General features: G+C 44.7%; 1 protein-coding gene across 6 annotated transcripts in view; it reads left to right on the top strand.

Moving 5' to 3' along the window:
- The first annotated feature begins 1,771 nt into the window (after nucleotides 1–1,771).
- The window catches only part of LOC310863474 (tensin-2-like), a 70,824-nt gene continuing 52,338 nt past the window's right edge, over nucleotides 1,772–20,257 (top strand). For 4 of the 6 annotated variants that reach the window (XM_083771833.1, XM_083771834.1, XM_083771832.1 and 1 more), the window contains exons 1-3: nucleotides 1,772–2,473; nucleotides 10,402–10,507; nucleotides 10,791–10,828. In XM_083771833.1, the coding sequence (XP_083627959.1) occupies nucleotides 2,351–2,473; nucleotides 10,402–10,507; nucleotides 10,791–10,828 (267 nt within the window). In that variant the 5' untranslated portion in view covers nucleotides 1,772–2,350. Of the gene's footprint in view, nucleotides 2,474–5,501; nucleotides 5,567–10,401; nucleotides 10,508–10,790; nucleotides 10,829–14,494; nucleotides 14,578–20,257 lie in introns of those variants that run through there. The other 2 variants (XM_083771836.1, XM_083771837.1) reach the window with 2 other exon arrangements.

Below are 20,257 nucleotides of genomic sequence, written 5' to 3'. Positions count from 1 at the left end.
CGCTTCCTCTCCTGACCCTTTGCTGCATGTCACACACTACACCACTCTATCCCCGCTTCCTCTCCTAACCCTTTGCTGCATGTCACACACTACACCACTCTATCCCCGTTTCCTCTCCTAACCCTTTGCTGCATGTCACACACTACACCACTCTATCCCCGCTTCCTCTCCTGACCCTTTGCTGCATGTCACACACTACACCACTCTATCCCCGCTTCCTCTGCTAACCCTTTGCTGCATGTCACACACTACACCACTCTATCCCCGTTTCCTCTCCTAACCCTTTGCTGCATGTCACACACTACACCACTCTATCCCCGTTTCCTCTCCTAACCCTTTGCTGCATGTCACACACTACACCACTCTATCCCCGTTTCCTCGCCTGTGGACTGTTAATAACGCCACGTCAAGAAATGCCTGAAGAAAAAGTGCAATAGAGTAAATTGTAGCAATAATAGTGTGCTTCAAAATTATGTCAAATGCGGGAGTTCGCTATAAATACTCGCGATAATACTTTATTCTATAACAAGTTGGACTGAGAACAAGAACATAAGCAGGATAAAATGACGTTATTTAACTTATTTTATATAATATTTGGCGGCCCGTAATGGAAAATGATTCTAGTGTGATGGGATGTCAGTAGGACAGTGTGAGGAATTGTCCACAACTGTTCTTCTAGACAAGGTTTCACTGACTTTAGTTAACCCCTTTCCTTATCTCAGTGTTCTTAATATTTAAACGTCTGTTGAAGTCCTGAGTGCATGAAATGACCAACTACCAAATATGAAATAGTTACTGTACTGGCATTTGGATTGGGAAGAAGTTTGTAAACTAAATGCATCTTGAAGGTTTGTCGCCTAATTTTAGCTGTAGGCCACAGATCTGTAGCCTGCTGCTTTTAACACATTGGCTTGTCTTCTAGGATCTAACTAGGGGGTGTAAACATGGTTTTAGAAAGAGCTTATTGTTCAGGATTTTCCTCTCACAAGACCAAATCCCTCTTCTTAAATGGGAATTTTGTTCTGGAGTTGGCTGTTTTAGCCCGGTTTGAGGGTGTGTGTGTGTGTGTGTGTGTGTGTGTGTTTATGAGAGAGAGAGACTGAGACGGCAGAGAAGTTGGAGGGGAATCACAGTTGCAGGAACAGAGCCCATCATTGTTTTGACTTTAGTGGAGACAAGGGAGTGAGGAAAGGAGGGAAGGAAGGAGAGGTTGGATGACAGTAGTGTTGCCGTCATGTGTCGTGTTTTTTACAGGGAAGTTGTGGAAGATGCACAGGGGAGAGAGGAGGAGGAGGGTGATGAAGATGCACAGGGGAGAGAGGAGGAGGAGGAGGGTGATGAAGATGCACAGGGGAGAGAGGAGGAGGAGGAGGAGGGTGATGACTGAGACATTCAGATCTGCTGTCCCTCAAGTGCACAGTTCCATCTCTGTGATGCAATTTTCATACAACACTGCCCTAGAGAAACCATGCACAGCTCACACTGGGTGATGGATTTTCTCAAGTTTGTTGAAGCACTGGAGGTAGAATTGCAAGCAATATCATCAGTTATTATCACAACTTCTTTAGTCTCATGTGGGGAGGAAGAGGTGTTGGAGAGAAGCGGAATCTAATAACTCCCCTGTGGGAGGGAGGGAGGGAGGGAGGGAGAGGGGCTTGAAGTGAAGAGGGGAAGGGCCTGACCTCAATGGGTTGAAAACAGCTGCCCCCTTTTCTCTCTGTCTCTATCTCTCTGAGCATGCTAGAAGACCGTGAATAGAGGCAGAGGAAGACTGGAGGGTCTGCGAGTGTGGAGCCAGGAGAGGAAGAGGAGGGTCTGTAGAGAACGAGGGGAAGAGCAAGTGTAAAGGGTTTTGGGAAAAGAGTGGTGCTGGAGTCCTGGAGAGGAGCGTATGTTCTCACATGGTTTAAGTGCCTCGACATCCAGAGAGCTAGGGAGAAGGACTGATGTAAGTGGAGAGAGGTTAGGGGGTACGGTCTGTGTGGCTATACTTGCAGAACAGGGAGTGAGTGTGAGAGAGTGCTGTAAGAGGAGAGGGTAGAAGAAAAAGTTGTTTTCATTCTAGAGAGGGTGCTCTAAAAGGTTGTCACAGAGGCTGTGGGGGTGTGTGGAACGGTGCAGCATGACTTTACAGCCGTCACTGACAGAAACATAAGGAATCCCGTTCTGCAATGGAGAAGTGAGGTACAGAGGGAGGGAACAGAATAGGGGACCACTCGGCAGAGAAGAGCCTGTCTGGGAAGGCTGCCTCAGAAGACAGCTTGAAGGAGGGGTTGTCCCTGACTGGGACTGCTGTCTTGCGGATAAGAGAAGAAAGAAGAAGAGATAGGAGGAGAGTGGTGGTTGAACTATGGGGTGCGTTCACAGTACGAGGGCCAATATCGCAAAGAAACATGGATCTGATACAGAACAAGAGGAAGTCCACAAGAACACAGATTCTGAATTAGTTCCTGAGATCCTCCAACTTGCAGAGGTAAGTACATAGCTGTTGTCTTGGACGCTTTAAAAGAAATCAGCTTGTCAATGGCAGAATTGAGTTGTTAAAGGTGTTACCAGGACGCCCATCAGTATTATAACCAAAGATCATTGTACGAATGGTTGTGTATATGATTTATTTTAAGAAGAATAACATTTGAAACAATCCATTTGAAACAGCCCGTTTATAATTTACCGGTAGGTTTTGTTTTGGTATGTTGCACTCATTTCAGAGGGTGAAGACAATACTCTCATGCATTGCTGACCCAACAGAACAAGATTAATTTAGCAGAATCCTTAAATCACACTTGTGTGTGTGTGTGTCATGTATACATGTATGTCAACAACAGGAATGTCAGCTATTATCACTATCCTTTAAATGTAACTGAAGCAGCCAGGATTCAGAGCTAATGTTTCCTCTCACACTCCTCTATCAACATGTACGGAAGAGTAGAAGGGCTCATGTTCAGCTGTAGTTATGGAACATGCCAGGCATTTGATTCACAGAATGTGTACAGTGTAATTAAGACCAGGGAAAGAGATGATACACATTAGGCTGAGGAAGAATCCACTTCCACTCTATTACAGACAGTCAATTGGCAGATATATACGACTCAGGATTTGGGGGTCTGGTACCAATTTTTCCATGTAGAAAGTAAACCTAATATATCCATTTAAGAATAAAGGAATGAGGCGCTGGATTGGACTGTTCGTGCCTTTTTTATTTACGCGCTATATCATAACTGATATCAACTTAACCATTGTAGGCCTACATACAAAAAACAAATGCATGTGAGGAAAATGAAAAACAGACAGATGACAGAGGGGCAGATTGATCAGTATTAATTGTCCCCAGGGGGTCAAGGTTCAAGAGGAAATGGTGTAAGTTACTGTTAGGTCGCGTTCCAACTTCCATCGTCTGTCTGTCTGTCTGTCTGTGTCTGCTGGCTCTATTTAGGAACAGTGCACATCGGTGGCTTTAGGGGCAAGTCACATACATAAAGTCTCTTTTATAGAGACTCAAATAAAAGGTTCCCGTTTGACATGTTGGACCATGCATCCAGAATAGATGGCAGGATGTTTGGGTACTCCTGAGGCGTGCATTGATCTCTCAATGCAGTGTAATGTGGGCCCGTCTAATTCTAGCTCTTTTTGGAACAAAAGCATCACACGTTCTTCAAGCCCCCCCCCCCCCCCCCCCGTGCGTGCATTTCTTTGCACGCACAACTACGTATGTGTCCACAATGTGTATTTGCACGTGCTTGTTTGTGTGGACTAGTGCCCCATGCCAAAACATGAAAGCATTGTCCCCACTGATTGGGTGGACTGCAAATGGAGACTCAAGTGTGTGTGTGTGTGTGTGTGTGTGTGTGTGTGTGTGAGTGAGTGAGAGACGGTGTGTGTGTGTCTGTGTGTCTCTGTCTCACTCGTGCACACACACACACACACACACACACACACACACACACACACACACAGCCTTGCAGTCCCCTGTAGTCTCAGTGATTCTCACACATGCAGTAACTTATGCCTATAACCTATTCTGAGCCTTTTCATGGCTCTTTAGAGGTGACAGCCTCTACTCATGCACTGTTATAAATACCCCGCCATCGTAGGAACATACCCCTGGCCTGCCACCTGCTCCTGTCCCTTCCTGGCTGGAATGTGTGTGTGTGTGTGTGTGTGTGTGTGTGTGTGTGTGTGTGAGCGCGCGTGTGTGTGTGCGTGCGTGTGTGTGTGTGTGTGTGAGAGTGTGTGCGCGTGTGTGTGTGCGTGTGTGTGTGTGTTACCCGGAGCCAGAATCACAGCATGTCATCAACTGCTAGCTGTCACTGAGAAAACACACACACACACACACACAAAAGGTTGTCTAAAGTACTTATGGCGGTTTTGCATTTATAAGTGTGTGGTGTGGTGGTGTGTGCGCGTGCATGGAAGTGTATCATTATTGCTGAAGTTGTTGGTTCTCTTAAGTTTGCAAAAATGATAGGATAAAACTATTTCAGTGTCATTGTTCCCACACAACAGAAATCCCTCATGCTCCCCTAAGTAATAAAGAAACCCATTATGCATGAGTCAGCGCCTTGACCCTGTCGACTCCATCTCCATATTAGAAGTGCTCGGAGTCTGGGCCTTGGAATGGTCTAAAATGCCTGGGGAATGACATACACTTTGGCTGTGTTAGTGAACCAAACGGGGTGGGGTGCTCCAATGCCGTCATTTTCACTAACAGCCATGGGAGCCTTTCTGTGGGCGAATGCTCTCTCAAAACCGTATCTGTTTTACAAGTTTGAGTCTAATCTTTTTTTCTCTTTCTCCGATAACAGCTCCACCAGTTTCTCCTTTAGGCTACTCTCCTTCATTCTTCCATAGTGGTGTAGTGTAGAGTTTACTTATGGGGATTTTGAGAGACACTTCTCAGATTTATGGTGAAAGTTTAGCTGCAATGTAACTTTTGCGCCACTAGAGGCTGCCCTTGGCTTGCCTTTCACCAGTAATCTCAACGTGAAATGTCGATAAAATAAGAATAGGCTACTTCTTGGTATTAAAAGTTAAAGAATAAAACGGTTACATAATAACAGTTAGGCTACCATTCGTCATGGACATAATAACATTCTATATTTTTTTAGTGGAAGATAATATATGAATGATGACAATGAGTAACAATGATGAATATGAATGAGTCCAGCTGTGTTTCCACTTTCCAGGTGACAGAGTATCGCTGTCTGCTTGATGAGCCACTGTATTGGCCACTGTATGTTAAGTCTAATAGCTGCTGATTGATTCTGTTCTATAAGATACTAATAAATTAAACCGATGGTCTTTTCAATAGCATCATTAGGAAATAATGTGATTGAGTCACTGACCACTCCCCATTGATGTTTACCGACTCGTGGTGTTAATTGCAATCCCGTTGTGGATGGATGATGGTCTACCTCAGCTCCGCCCACTTTGACTTTCACGGCGCACATTATTAATCTCAGTTTATGTTTAGGATTTGATAATGCTATGGTTAATTCACGAGGACTGGTAGCCTATACAAATGGAAATTCGCTACGGAGATTATAACAGCAACGAAAGGATGAGTAAGGTAGGGAAATTAGGCTATACTTTTAGTTTCCGTCTTTTGTTAAATGTGTTTCAATCAGTTTCAATTGGAAAACGTGGATGGTTGAGGGGATAGCAGACAGATTGTTTTCTTTTATGAATTCAGAGGTTGCTCGGCTGCGCAGAATTATGCATGCAGTGTAAATTATGTAACAAATCAACTGTAGCCTGACAACTGTTCAGGGAAAAAAATACATCGACCAGAGAAAATATAAAGATTTAATCGGGTATTTCAGCTTGGACTTTAATGTGACGTGGTGATTGTTTTTGTAGCATCATTGAAAAAAATAAAAATAATAACTAATCTTTGCAAGGGGTGCACCGCGTGCGCAGTGTAGCTAAATAAAAATTCCAATGCTGTCATTTATTTTTAATCTTGCATGTAGACTAGTTGGTTGGTTTAACAAAGGACTGTCTGCAAAATGATCTTCACACTGAGCCCATAGTAGCCCAATCCAATCCCCAGCTGATCCTACCTCTCAAATCATGACATGATATTATGCAGCATTATTAAATGTGAGACAATACTTCAATGTTACCTACTAGGCCTATATATGTTGTCTATACTAGCACTTGTAAATAGAGACATCAGTCGCAATGTGTTTTTTTACTGGTTAAATAAAGGTTAAATAAAATAAATAAACGATCTAGCTTGTAGTTGTATTTCTATACACTATGTCATTTCTCTCACATAGTCATCTCTTCACATACGATATACTGTAGGCTACTGTTTACAGACAAAGCCAGAGTTTATAGCAGCACTGAGTGACCATTGAACATGCTGATGAAGTAGACAATGTGGGACATGTCAATATGTTGATCATCATTCATCAGTCAACACTCAATGTTGCTTTTGTAATCTGAAAATCAATACATAGCTGATTCCAGCCAGGTCAGAGAGCATGGGTCACCACGATAAAAAAAAAACATTGATCAGAATAACATTTGTGCAAGCTTTGCTTATACAGTGGTTCCCAAAGTGGGGTCCGGGGACCCCTAAGGATCCTTGAGGGTCCATTTGGTTCCATTTGTACACTCTCAGAGTTAAATGAACATTAATTTTACAATATAAATTGGGGTCCCAGAGATAGAAATGCCATTAAATGGGGCGTCTGTAGCCTAATGTATGTCAAACTGGGCGTCCTTGAAATTAAACAGGTTGAGAATCACTGCTAGAGCCGTAAAAAAACCTTCTCTTATGAAGTTATGAGGGCATATCTTTTCAAATGGGGGTCTGTGGGGTAATTAGTGTCAATTTGGGGGTCCTCTTGTCTTGCCTGTCAGTTCGCCAATATATGAATATGAATTTAGAAGTTTTGGTTTGACATGACTTTTTACAAGTCAAGCCAAAGCTAAAAAGCCACAGATCACAGATGTGATCTGTGACTTTTGCTCGGCAGTGACAACAGTAGCAGCATATTGCAACATAAAGCGTTATATAGAGTTTTGATGAAAGTCCTGTGTGGATACATACAGTTACAGTAGTCTAGTCTTTGACAAGGTTTAGTATTGTACCGGAATATGCCATAATTATTATTACATCAGAGCAGAGGTGTTGTATTGGCACACAAGCACGCTAGTGCACATAATCCATTCTGACCGGGCACCCATTTTGGTGTCAGCATCATGTTATGCTTTAGCTATTTAAAAATAGCAGATCTACAAGCTCATATCGCGCCACCGAGTGGCGCGATACGAGCTTGTAGGTCTGCTATTTTTGAAAAATCGAAGAGCGACTGACATTTTTAGAATCTGATCTCAGGTCAGAATGGGTTCATCAGGACCAGTGTGTGTCCGGCGGAAACCTCGTATGAATCTGATCTCAGGTCAGAATGGGATAATCGCTGTGCGGTGGAAACTTTGCAAGGCTCTATGTCCAAAACCATTACCAATCAAATCCATGGAAATGTGTTCTAATGGATCCAATACAGTTATTATTCAGTCACAGGCTCTTAACACTTTCCTCTGGTTATAAAAACCCACAGACAGGCTAAACCTACTGTAAAACTGGCATCCATATTTTGGGCATACCATGATTAGGCAAAATGTACATTATACAAGTTCACGATCGCATCACATCCCGACACGTGAGCTTGTAGTTTGGCTATTCTCTCTACACTCCACTTGAGAGCCATGTGTTGGCATCATGTTATGCTTTAGCTATTGAAAAATAGCAGATCTACAAGTTCATATCGCGCCACCGAGTGGCGCGATATGAACTTGTAGGTCTGCTATTTTTGAAAAATCGAAGAGGACTGACATTTTTAGAATCTGATCTCAGGTCAGAATGGGTTCATCAGACCAGTGTGTGTCCGGCGGAAACCTGGTATGAATCTGATCTCAGGTCAGAATGGGTTAAACACAACATCCTCGGTGTTCATTTAGCTCTGAGAGTGAGTGAGAGTGACCATAAGGGTCATTTTTTACACTCTGAGTTAACTGGATAAATTAATCCGATTTCCCCTCAGCGTTTTACAATAAGTGTCTGTTAGGGTGTGTCGGTACGAGACTTGTGTGTGTGTGTGTGTGTGTGTGTGTGTGTGTGTGTGTGTGTGTGAGCGCGCATGCGTGCGCGCGCGTACATACAACATGACACCTTTTACTTTCTGACTCAGATTCAATGCCCCTACTGTTCACAGAAGCAATTGGAAAATGCAAAAAAAAAAGTAAATAAATAAATAAAAAAGTGGAGAAGTGTGCTTTTCAGCAACTGCATCAAGTCATTTAGTTTGAAGAGAAACACCAGTGTTTGCATGTAGGGTGTTACTAGCCCCCTAACACACTCTCTCCCACCAACGCACGCACGCACAAACATAAGCACACACACACACACACACACACACACACACACACACGCTGCCAGCCTTCTGCTCTCCTCAGCCACCTCCCCCTCCCTGCTTGGAAGAACAGATTTAATAGTTTAATGTGCTTCACATGTTGTGTGATGGCAGCTTTGGGAAAGCGCTGCCACTACGTCTCTATATAAACATTGTCCTGTTTCTATTCACTGTGTGTGACAGTTGAGTGACTGTGTTTAAACAGAGAGAACCATGGAATTATGACTCGGGGAAGGCCTTGTACAAGCTCTGATGTACACCCTTTCTATGACTCTTTGCGTGTACAGTACACGCTAGGGCTGACCCAAAAAAATCGATTAATCGATGTTCAATCGATACGCACGGGAATCGATTTTTAAATTTTGAATCGAATAGTCATTAAAAAAAAAGCGGCCGCTTTTGGTCCGCGAGACGGCCCCGTTTGGTCCGCGAGCCATGCTCGCGCCTCGCAGCACCGCAACGCCTCCTCCCCTCTCGGCTCACTCGTGGTGGTAACAACAAGGAAGTCAACACACACACACACACACACACACACACACACACACACAGCAGCCTGCACTCATGCCGCCACAAAAGAAATCTAAAGTGTGGTTGCATTTTAGAATATGCAAGGAGAACAAAGAACACATATGGGATGGCCCAAGTGGGGCGAAAAATCCGCGGCGAAAAATCTGCGGCGAATCACGCATGGGACAGGGGAAACACCAAAAAAAGCACCAGTCCTGGAGCTCCAGGCGCGCTAATTTGAGCCGCGGTCATCCACACTTTTCTACCCCAAGAAAGAGCCTCGTCGGAAGGGTCTGAGAGCGGCGTAGACCGCGGCGCAAAATAGCGCGCCTGGAGCTCCAGGACTGGTGCTTTTTTTGGTGTTTTCACATCTGAGTTTCAATCGGAAGAGAAGCTTTGATTATAGGCTATATATTTTATTTTTTTGAGAGGTAATGCCTGCGTCAGGCAGTTGACTTGTTTTATTATGCCTAATTATTTGTGCGTCACTGCTTTCATGAAGGCGTATCGTTTAAAATAAATGATACCAATCCAAGCATGACTTTCTCTCCGCTATAACGTTGTTTAAACCAAAGAGTCACTGCTCGCATCGCGCCGCGCCTCGCATCGCGCACGCACGCACCCCCCCCCCCCGTTGGGTTTCGAAGCGTCGAAGTTCGATACACATTAATATCGATTAATCGATCATTAAAAACGTAATCGAAGGTCAGCCCTAGTACACGCGTGCGTGCACGTGTGTGTGTGTGTGTGTGTGTGTGTGTGTGTGTGCACGAGCGTGTGTGTGTGTGTGTAAACGTGTGTTTACATCAAGCATGACATCACAGCTTCCGCCCACTCCTTCATTAGCAGCATTCAAGTTTATGGCGATCGGAGGGCAAAGGCAGTGAGAACTGCCTTCCTCTACGTGCCGTTAGCCACAGAAGGTTGAGGCTAATGTTTACACAGCTGCCATGATTGGTCCAGTGTGCTGTAGTTAGTGCCTACCACCTTACCTTGTTGAATGGAAACTTGTTGTAAGCCTGACACTGTTACAGGCCACCTAAACTAGACTTAAATACAGACTTCGGCCAGACCGAAGATAAAGTCAACACTATGTTTCCACAAGTTCAGTTCGAAGCAGTATTTTCGTTTGTTGTACTATTTTTGTGTCCATTTCTCTTTGGCAAAAAGCCCAACCACTAGAACCGTTTGTTTGTATGCACTGTTAACCACCAGTAGTAACTACTATGACGAATAGTGAAAACAAACGATCTACGAGCAAGGCCTATGAGTGTGACATGGTGTGACTGTGAGCTGACTGTGAGATCTGCTATTTTCACTATTTTTTTTTAAATATTACAAAAACATAGATGATCATTGTTATTTGAATCCTTCAGAAGTGTGACATTTTGCCTCATCTCCAGTCTCCCCATTTGAATTGTGCTGAGAATGATAAGAACATACTTTCTTGTGTTGCCTTTCTGCACTGTCACAGCTCGCTAAAGGAGAACGCCATGCCTTCACAGAGAAGAGCTTCAGGGCGAAGCGGGTGTGTGATGTGTGTAGGCAGAACATCGACAACCCTGGAGCTTTCTGCAAGGGTGAGTCCCAAGTCAACCAGAAGGGACAGACGGACACACACGCACGCGCACACGCGCGCACACACACACACACACACACACACACACACACACACACACATGGACTCACATGGATGCTTTCATGCATACACAAACCTGACCGTTTGCTATGTCTGCATGATTCTCTCTGTCTCTCTGCCTCTCTGTCTCAAAGCTGGCCAACTGAGTGACGCATATATGTACTGTGCCACTGTAACCACTGTACCTTGCCCTAACCTCTTATTTCTCTCCCTACTGTCCTCAGACTGCAAGGTTGCCATTCACAAGAAATGTGAGAACAAGGTAAGCCATAAGGTTCTTCCTTACAGTAAAATATTCCCTTGGTCTATTGTCTGTTTTTTTGATTGATTGATTGAAATATTTATTAACAGTTTACAGAATTACAGTACATTTCAAGCACAAACTCAATACAAAGACTGTTAACTGTGAGTGGACGACCCAATTAAGCATTACACTTGTTTACAAGAGGGGTCCACCATGTTCAATTCATCGAAACATTTAGAGACGTACAAATAGACACTTCTATAATTGTAATTATGTAGGAAGATTCTCTGTCTGAGTTTTCTTGGGTAATGAACCTGATGTGATGTGAGCCCCAAGTGAAGTGAACAATATCAGGGGGAATGTGTGCAGTGACCTAGATGTCTGGATAGAGAAATCAAGGGCTCACCCCCACCCCCATGCTACCCTATGAGCTACAATAACTGCAGCTGGCCAGGTTGGCATGAATATTTGCCACATCTGGTTATTACAGTGTGGTATGGCGTCCTGACAGGGATCAAGGGCCCTGGAAGGAGGATTATGTCTGCAAAATTACACTTCGGATTAAAAGCTCAAGTTGAAGATATTTTCCATCGTGAAATATATCCAGTGGACTAATTGGGTGTCATTATAGGCTTACAGGCACTCAGTCATTTCTTTAATAGTCTATGCGTGGGTGGGGTTCGCATATTCCCTTTTTTATTTCTACTGATGACATTTTTGCACAAGGAAGACTGCCACCCTGGTCCACATGGGGCAGTAGTGAGTCATATTATTAATGTATTGCCATGCTGGGTGGTCAGAGTTCAGGGTCATAGTGAGTGGGGTCACTGAACAGAACAGCAACAACACTCTCTCTGTCTCTCGTTCAGGGCTGGGCCAAACCACATCAAATCAATGTCAGGACTATGTATTTCAAAACTTTTGCCTCAATTTCGATTAATGAACGATAATAAAAGCATTGAAAATACCACGTCCACAACCTCACAATGAGTCGTGATGTGACAGAAATCATTATTTGTTAAAGTGTACAAGCAGTGTTAATTTATCCATTTGTAACTCAGATGGAGAGAGAGAGAGAGAGAGAGAGAGCCATTTGTCCACTGTGTCAAAGTTAAATTAACATTAAGGAATTTGCTGTCGTAAAAGCAGCTGTGCGGTCGTCTGTTCCCGGCTCATTTCATTCCCCCAGCAGAAGCCATGGTCTCTGCTCTGGACAGAGTGTGGCTCAGTGTGAAGCATCATGCTGTGGACAGAGTGTGGCTCAGTGTGAAGCATCAGTGACTGAGCTTTGGACAGAGTGTGGCTCAGTGTGAAGCATCAGTGACTGAGCTTTGGACAGAGTGTGGCTCAGTGTGAAGCATCAGTGACTGAGCTTTGGACAGAGTGTGGCTCAGTGTGAAGCGTCACTGACTGAGCTTTGGACAGAGTGTGGCTCAGTGTGAAGCGTCACTGACTGAGCTTTGGACAGAGTGTGGCTCAGTGTGAAGCATCACTGACTGAGCTCATGACCTTGTAGTGACTGTGTGTGCTGTTACGCCTCCCCATCTCATCACACACCCGTCACCCACCCACAGCGACACACATAACAACACCAATGCTCTCATCCACACACTGTCACTTATCACTGCTCTCATCCACACACTGTCACTTATCACTGTGTGTTATCACCCACCACAACGACACACATAATAACACCACTGCTCTCATCCACACACTGTCACTTATCACTGTGTGTTATCACCCACCACAACGACACACATAACAACACCACTGCTCTCATCCACACACTGTCACTTATCACTGTGTGTTATCACCCACCACAACGACACACATAATAACACCACTGCTCTCATCCACACACTGTCACTTATCACTGTGTGCCGAGGCCTGTCACACACTGAGAACCAACGACACACATAATAACACCACTGCTCTCATCCACACACTGTCACTTATCACTGTGTGCCGAGGCCTGTCGCACACTGAGAACCAACGACACACATAATAACACCACTGCTCTCATCCACACACTGTCACTTATCACTGTGTGCCGAGGCCTGTCGCACACTGAGAACCAACGACACACATAACAACACCACTGCTCTCATCCACACACTGTCACTTATCACTGTGTGTCGAGGCCTGTCGCACACTGAGAACCATCGCCTCTTATACGGAGGACTTCAGTCCCGGCTCAAATCCTAATGTAGGATTTATGAGGGGGGAAAACGCGCGTCTTGAAACGGCCCCCTCACCCCCCAGGCCCACCCCCCTTATGCACATGCATGGACTCAAGCATAATGTGTGCGCGTGTGCGTGTGTGTGTGCGTGAGTGAGTGCGTGTGCGACTGGACACCACCAGCTGTTGTGCCACGGCAGTGTATATTAAAAGAGATTATTATTTTGGTCGTCGTATTCTTCCCCCCGGTCGCCGTAGCGATGGCCAAAAACAACCCTGGCCGGTCAGGTGGTGACTGAGGCTCTGCGTGAGTGGACGGACGGACGTGTGTGTCTGTCGCTGAATGATGATCAATGTGGATATAGGAGAGAGAGAGGAGTCTGCTGGGTAAATATAGAACATAACAAGAGAGTCAGGGGGGCAGGCCAGAGAGGGATGGCCGGGGGGGGGGGACGCAAATAAATAAGGGGCAGCTGGGGAGGAGAGGAGGAAAATGTGCGTGTAATGTGCATGCATGCATGCATGCATGCATGCATGCGTTCTATAAGGGATCGCATACTTTGATGGCACATGGGGACAAACTGGCATGCTACCTTCTCCAACCCCCCCACCACCCTTTTATCCCATTCTGACCTGAGATCAGATTCATACGAGGTTTTCCACTGGACACACACTGGTCTGATGAACCCATTCTGACCTGAGATCAGATTCTAGAAATGTCAGTCGCTCTTCGATTTTTCAAAAATAGCAGACCTACAAGCTCGTATCGCGCCACTCGGTGGCGCGATATGAGCTTGTAGATCTGCTATTTTTAAATAGCTAAAGCATAACATGATGCTGACACCAAAATGTGTGCCCGTTCAGAATGGGTTAATTATGTTTTCTTCATGTTTAGCATTTTCTCCTTTGCGCTTCTTCTTTCTCATGCCTTCGTTCATCATGTCGTCGTTGTCACTAATCTCTCGAGTGGATGTCTGAATCTCCTGCTGTGTTTTATTGTGAGACAGTCTTTTTTTTTTTTTTTTTACGCCCTGCTTCTCTATACCCATGTGCTTCCTTTCCTTCTTCATTCCACTTCCATCCCTTCTTTCTTATCTTTGTCTACGTACCTCTCCATCTCTGTCTCATTTACCTTTCATGCTATCTCTCCATACCTCTTTTCACCTTCCACTTCATTCTTCTCTGCCTCTCTCTCTCTCTCTCTCTCTCACTCTGAGAGCTTTTCAGTACTTTTCATGTACAGCGTGGGTACATGCTCTGCCTCTGGGGTGTTAGAGTGCAATCCCCTGCACAGCTAATATATGTACATGAAACAGACAGAGTGGGAGTGGTGGTGGCAGGGAGAATTATGCCATGAATTGTAACATGCGCTGCCTGCACAGCGTGCGCAATTGCGCATGTGTGTGTGTGTGTGTGTGTGTGTGTGTGTGTGTGTGTGTTTTATCATCGGAGGGAGGCAATGTGTGAGTGAGAGAGAGAGAGAGAGAGAGAGAGAGAGAGAGAGAGAGAGAGAGAGGTACTGTATCACTGGGCACAGACAAGACTAGTTGGGAGGCAGAGGGAGTGAACTGGAGCTGCTTGTTGAAAGGTAAAACATTCTGTTCTTCCTTTAGTACAGACCTGGTGTAGCAGTTTGTAGTGTGTCTGTTCTTCCTTTAGTTCAGACCTGGTGTAGCAGTTTGTAGTGTGGATGGTCAGTCATACGGACACATGTCACGATGTCAGTCTTTATCATCACATGTTCCTATTGTGTGTTTCTTTTCCACAGGGAAGCTTTTTAACACCAATCGTCTCAAACCTCACATGCTGTAGACTAGATAGAGTTTGTTGTGATTATTTAGCCTGCACGATATTAATATCATCACATTCAGCATGAGCTGCGATTTGAGATGTATTTCCGCCTTTAGCGAGATTGAAGCGAGAACACAAATTCTTCTGGCTATGACCTACAAGTAAATGTTTCATATGAAAGAGTGGATTTGTCTGTTTTACTTTTTAATGAGCCAGTTGTTGTAGCCACTGTGGGCAGACTAGGGGAGGAGGGACTGCAGCGGCCAAATGTGCAGGAATTAAACCTTTAACCCATTCTGAACGGGCACCCATTGGTGTTGGCATCATGTTATGCTTTATCTATTGAAAAATAGCAGATCTACAAGCTCATATCGCGCCACCGAGTGGCGCGATACGAGCTTGTAGGTCTGCTATTTTTGAAAAATCGAAGAGCGACTGACATTTTTAGAATCTGATCTCAGGTCAGAATGGGGTTAATCAGACCAGTGTGTGTCCGGCGGAAACCTCGTGTGAATCTGATCTCAGGTCAGAATGGGTTAACTGTGTGCCTTATGCTGTACAGTAGGCATGTGTGTGTGTGTGTGTGTGTGCGTGCGTGCGTGTTTGTGGGCAACTCTTCCATTGTTGGGGGGCATATTTATGTGTGAATGTTGTGTTCGTCTAGACCAGGGGTGCCCAAAAGGTAGATCGTGATCTACCAGTAGATCACATGGCATGCCCCTAAAATATATAAATATAATTAAAAAAAGAATTGGCATCTGACACTTGAATTAAGGTGACTTGATTGATTGACATCAAAAAGGGCCTGTCAGCTCAAACCCACAATGCAATACTTTGTTAAGAGTGTTGAGCACAGTTGCATTATCAAGTTAGTTACATATTTAAAAAAGAAACTACTAATTCCATTTCCTCCCCTTCTTTTTCCCATCGCAAATGAGCTGCTATACATTTTCATCACTTGTTTTGGTAGATCTTGTTGAGGTGGTCATTTTGAAAGTTGCTCGCAAATCAAAAAAGTGTGGGAACCCCTGGTCTAGATGGTCTTGTGTGAACAAAGGTGGACTGTAGATGGGTCACTTCTTCAGGACCCTGTCAGCCTGTCCTAGAAATCATCTGATGTACCCTAATGTCACTTCTTCAGGACCCTGTCAGCCTGTCCTAGAAATCATCTGATGTACCCTAATGTCACTTCTTCAGGACTCTGTCAGCCTGTCCTAGCATCATCTGATGTACCCTAATGTCACTTCTTCAGGACTCTGTCAGCCTGTCCTAGCATCATCTGATGTACCCTAATGTCACTTCTTCAGGACGCTGTCAGCCTGTCCTAACATCATCTGATGTACCCTAATGTCACTTCATAAGGACCCTGTCAGCCTGTCCTAGCATCATCTGATGTACCCTAATGTCACTTCTTCAGGACCCTGTCAGCCTGTCCTAGCATCATCTGATGTACCCTAATGTCACTTCTTCAGGACCCTGTCAGCCTGTCCTAGCATCATCTGATGTACCCTAATGTCACTTCTTCAGGACCCTGTCAGCCTGTCCTAGCATCATCTGATGTACCCTAATGTCACTTCTTCAGGACCCTGTCAGCCTGTCCTAGCATCATCTGATGTACCCTAATGTCACTTCTTCAGGACGCTGTCAGCCTGTCCTAGCATCATCTGATGTACCCTAATGTCACTTCTTCAGGACCCTGTCAGCCTGTCCTAGCATCATCTGATGTACCCTAATGTCACTTCTTCAGGACCCTGTCAGCCTGTCCTATAGCATCATCTGATGTACCCTAATGTCACTTCTTCAGGACTCTGTCAGCCTGTCCTAGCATCATCTGATGTCCCCTAATGTCACTTCTTCAGGACCCTGTCAGCCTGTCCTATAGCATCATCTGATGTACCCTAATGTCACTTCTTCAGGACCCTGTCAGCCTGTCCTACTGTAGCATCATCTGATGTACCCTAATGTCACTTCTTCAGGACCCTGTCAGCCTGTCCTAGCATCATCTGATGTACCCTAATGTCACTTCTTCAGGACCCTGTCAGCCTGTCCTATAGCATCATCTGATGTACCCTAATGTCACTTCTTCAGGTCTCTGTCAGCCTGTCCTAGCATCATCTGATGTACCCTAATGTCACTTCTTCAGGACCCTGTCAGCCTGTCCTAGCATCATCTGATGTACCCTAATGTCACTTCTTCAGGACCCTGTCAGCCTGTCCTAGCATCATCTGATGTACCCTAATGTCACTTCTTCAGGACTCTGTCAGCCTGTCCTAGCATCATCTGATGTACCCTAATGTCACTTCTTCAGGTCTCTGTCAGCCTGTCCTAGCATCATCTGATGTACCCTAATGTCACTTCTTCAGGACCCTGTCAGCCTGTCCTAACATCATCTGATGTACCCTAATGTCACTTCTTCAGGTCTCTGTCAGCCTGTCCTAGCATCATCTGATGTACCCTAATGTCACTTCTTCAGGACCCTGTCAGCCTGTCCTAGCATCATCTGATGTACCCTAATGTCACTTCTTCAGGACCCTGTCAGCCTGTCCTAGCATCATCTGATGTACCCTAATGTCACTTCATAAGGACTCTGTCAGCCTGTCCTAGCATCATCTGATGTACCCTAATGTCACTTCTTCAGGTCTCAGTCAGCCTGTCCTAGCATCATCTGATGTACCCTAATGTCACTTCTTCAGGACGCTGTCAGCCTGTCCTAGCATCATCTGATGTACCCTAATGTCACTTCTTCAGGACCCTGTCAGCCTGTCCTAGCATCATCTGATGTACCCTAATGTCACTTCTTCAGGACCCTGTCAGCCTGTCCTAGCATCATCTGATGTACCCTAATGTCACTTCTTCAGGACCCTGTCAGCCTGTCCTAGCATCATCTGATGTACCCTAATGTCACTTCTTCAGGTCTCTGTCAGCCTGTCCTAGCATCATCTGATGTACCCTAATGTCACTTCTTCAGGACGCTGTCAGCCTGTCCTATAGCATCATCTGATGTACCCTAATGTCACTTCTTCAGGACTCTGTCAGCCTGTCCTATAGCATCATCTGATGTACCCTAATGTCACTTCTTCAGGACCCTGTCAGCCTGTCCTAGCATCATCTGATGTACCCTAATGTCACTTCTTCAGGACCCTGTCAGCCTGTCCCAGCATCATCTGATGTACCCTAATGTCACTTCTTCAGAACCCTGTCAGCCTGTCCTAGCATCATCTGATGTACCCTAATGTCACTTCTTCAGGACCCTGTCAGCCTGTCCCAGCATCATCTGATGTACCCTAATGTCACTTCTTCAGGACCCTGTCAGCCTGTCCTAGCATCATCTGATGTACCCTAATGTCACTTCATAAGGACTCTGTCAGCCTGTCCTAGAAATCATCTGATGTACCCTAACCCATTCTGACCTGAGATCAGATTCTATAAATGTCTTCTACATCCTGACAGTTTTCTGATAAAGCTATGTTCTTCGATTTTTCAAAAAATAGCAGACCTACAAGCTCGTATCGCGCCACTCGGTGGCGCGATATGAGCTTGTAGATCTGCTATTTTTAAATAGCTAAAGCATAACATAGTGCTAACACCAAAATGGGTGCCCGGTCAGAATGGGCTAATGTCACGTCTTCAGGACCCTGTCAGCCTGTCCTAGCATCATCTAATGTCACAGTGGTCCTAACATCACAGTGAAACACAGATGGCTGCACACTTCCAGCAGCTGTTCTGCTTAATGTCCTGACGCTGACTTCTAAATTGATGTAGAGATTATGACACTGCATGGACTGTTGTACGCTGAAGTGTTTTATAATATGAATTAGTTTGTTCATTTATCCTTGTCAGAGAGAGCCAATTGGAAGTCCTTAGTACATGTTGCAAGAATCTTGTTAACAGTTTCCAGAGCTGTGGTCCAGCATCAATACAACCTTTCAATAGTTTCTCTCCTGTTAGCTAGAGTTTTTGGGGATGTATTAAGTTATTAATATGCTGCTGGGGACTAGATGTACACCCTATAGCTCACTGTGTCGTTGGAGATCATTTGGATGACAAAAATTAATTGTTGAGACCAAAGTAGGCCGGCTCAGTAGTCAATACAAGGGAAGCTGAGGTGGATTTTGTGAGCAGAGTATCAAATGTCACAGGGATGTGATCATGATGATGATGCTGTGTATGGAATATTGAGACCGTAGTTATCATTGACCCATTGTTCTTGTTTGGTATGAGTTATATAGACTTTACTGGGTCCTCTGGTAGATGTGCGTATAAAGTGTAGAACAGTACATCTCGTAATGTTTAATGTACACTCTCAATAAGGAAGTAATAAAGGGATAGACACACACACACACACACACACACACACACACACACACACACACACACACACACACACACACCGTAAACGTGCGCAGACTGTGTTTATATTTACCCATCATCTTTTTCATTTCCTGTGAGTCTAAGCTTGGAGATAGCCACCACAATGAGCTTTGTCTAATGTTCCAGGGATTATTATTGCACTTGCTATTTTCTGTGGCGTTTTGCAACAATGAAGTCCCCAGAGCCAGTTAGGCTTAAAGGATTTTAGTTTCTCCTATTTCAATGGTGTCACACGTCCTTGCCTTTTAATATGTTGCTTGAGGAGAAGACTACTGTACTTTTGTCTGCGCAGGGATTTTGTCATTGCAAACGCTGCTCGGAGTGAATGCACTTAAAGTGAGGCAAAAACAAATAAGCCATGCACAAACTACAACTGTCCATATTTGTACACTATATAACTTAGGCTGCAACTACAGTTATTTTCATAATAATCATCATATTCATGAATCATCATTGCGGTATTAATTCAACGATGAATGCTGTATGTGATTAAATTCAAATGTATAATGTGATTTAAAATGTATGTCGTACTGTATGTAGTATGCCATTGCTGTTAAATGGGGTGTGGGGGGGGGGGGTGCTTGATGGACGGAGACCTAACGTGAGCTCTGAGCTGTCAAAGTGTTCAGACTTCACTGTATGGATCTAAAATAAGGATCTCTATTAAAATAGCTATGTGGAATCACTGTTCACGCTGACAGTGGATGAGAGGCATGTTCAGCTGTCCACATCTCTCTGGCTGTTGCCCTACTCTCGCTCTACACCTCTCTGTCTACAGTAAACCCCCCCCCCCCCCCTCTATATCTACAGTAAACCCTCCCATTGATATATCTACACCTATCTCTGCCTGTCTGCACCACATTATCTCTCTGTGTCTACACCACTCTGTCTGTCTGTCTGTCTGTCTGTCTGTCTGTCCGTCTGTCCGTCTGTCCGTCTGTCCGTCTGTCTGTCTGTCTCTGTCTGTCTGTCTGTCTGTCTGTCTGTCTGTCTGTCTGTCTGTCTGTCTGTCCACCCACACTCCCACACAAGGCGCTTTAAAAAAATTCTTATCCAATATAAGTATGTATGCATTTCCTGAATGGGAGTCTTATCAATAGCCACTT

Source organism: Protomyctophum parallelum (genome assembly GCF_964188405.1).
Source record: "Protomyctophum parallelum genome assembly, chromosome: 8".
NCBI classification, from domain to species: domain Eukaryota; kingdom Metazoa; phylum Chordata; class Actinopteri; order Myctophiformes; family Myctophidae; genus Protomyctophum; species Protomyctophum parallelum.
Note: the sequence above shows the minus strand (reverse complement) of the source record. Positions and strands in the feature narration are given on the sequence as shown.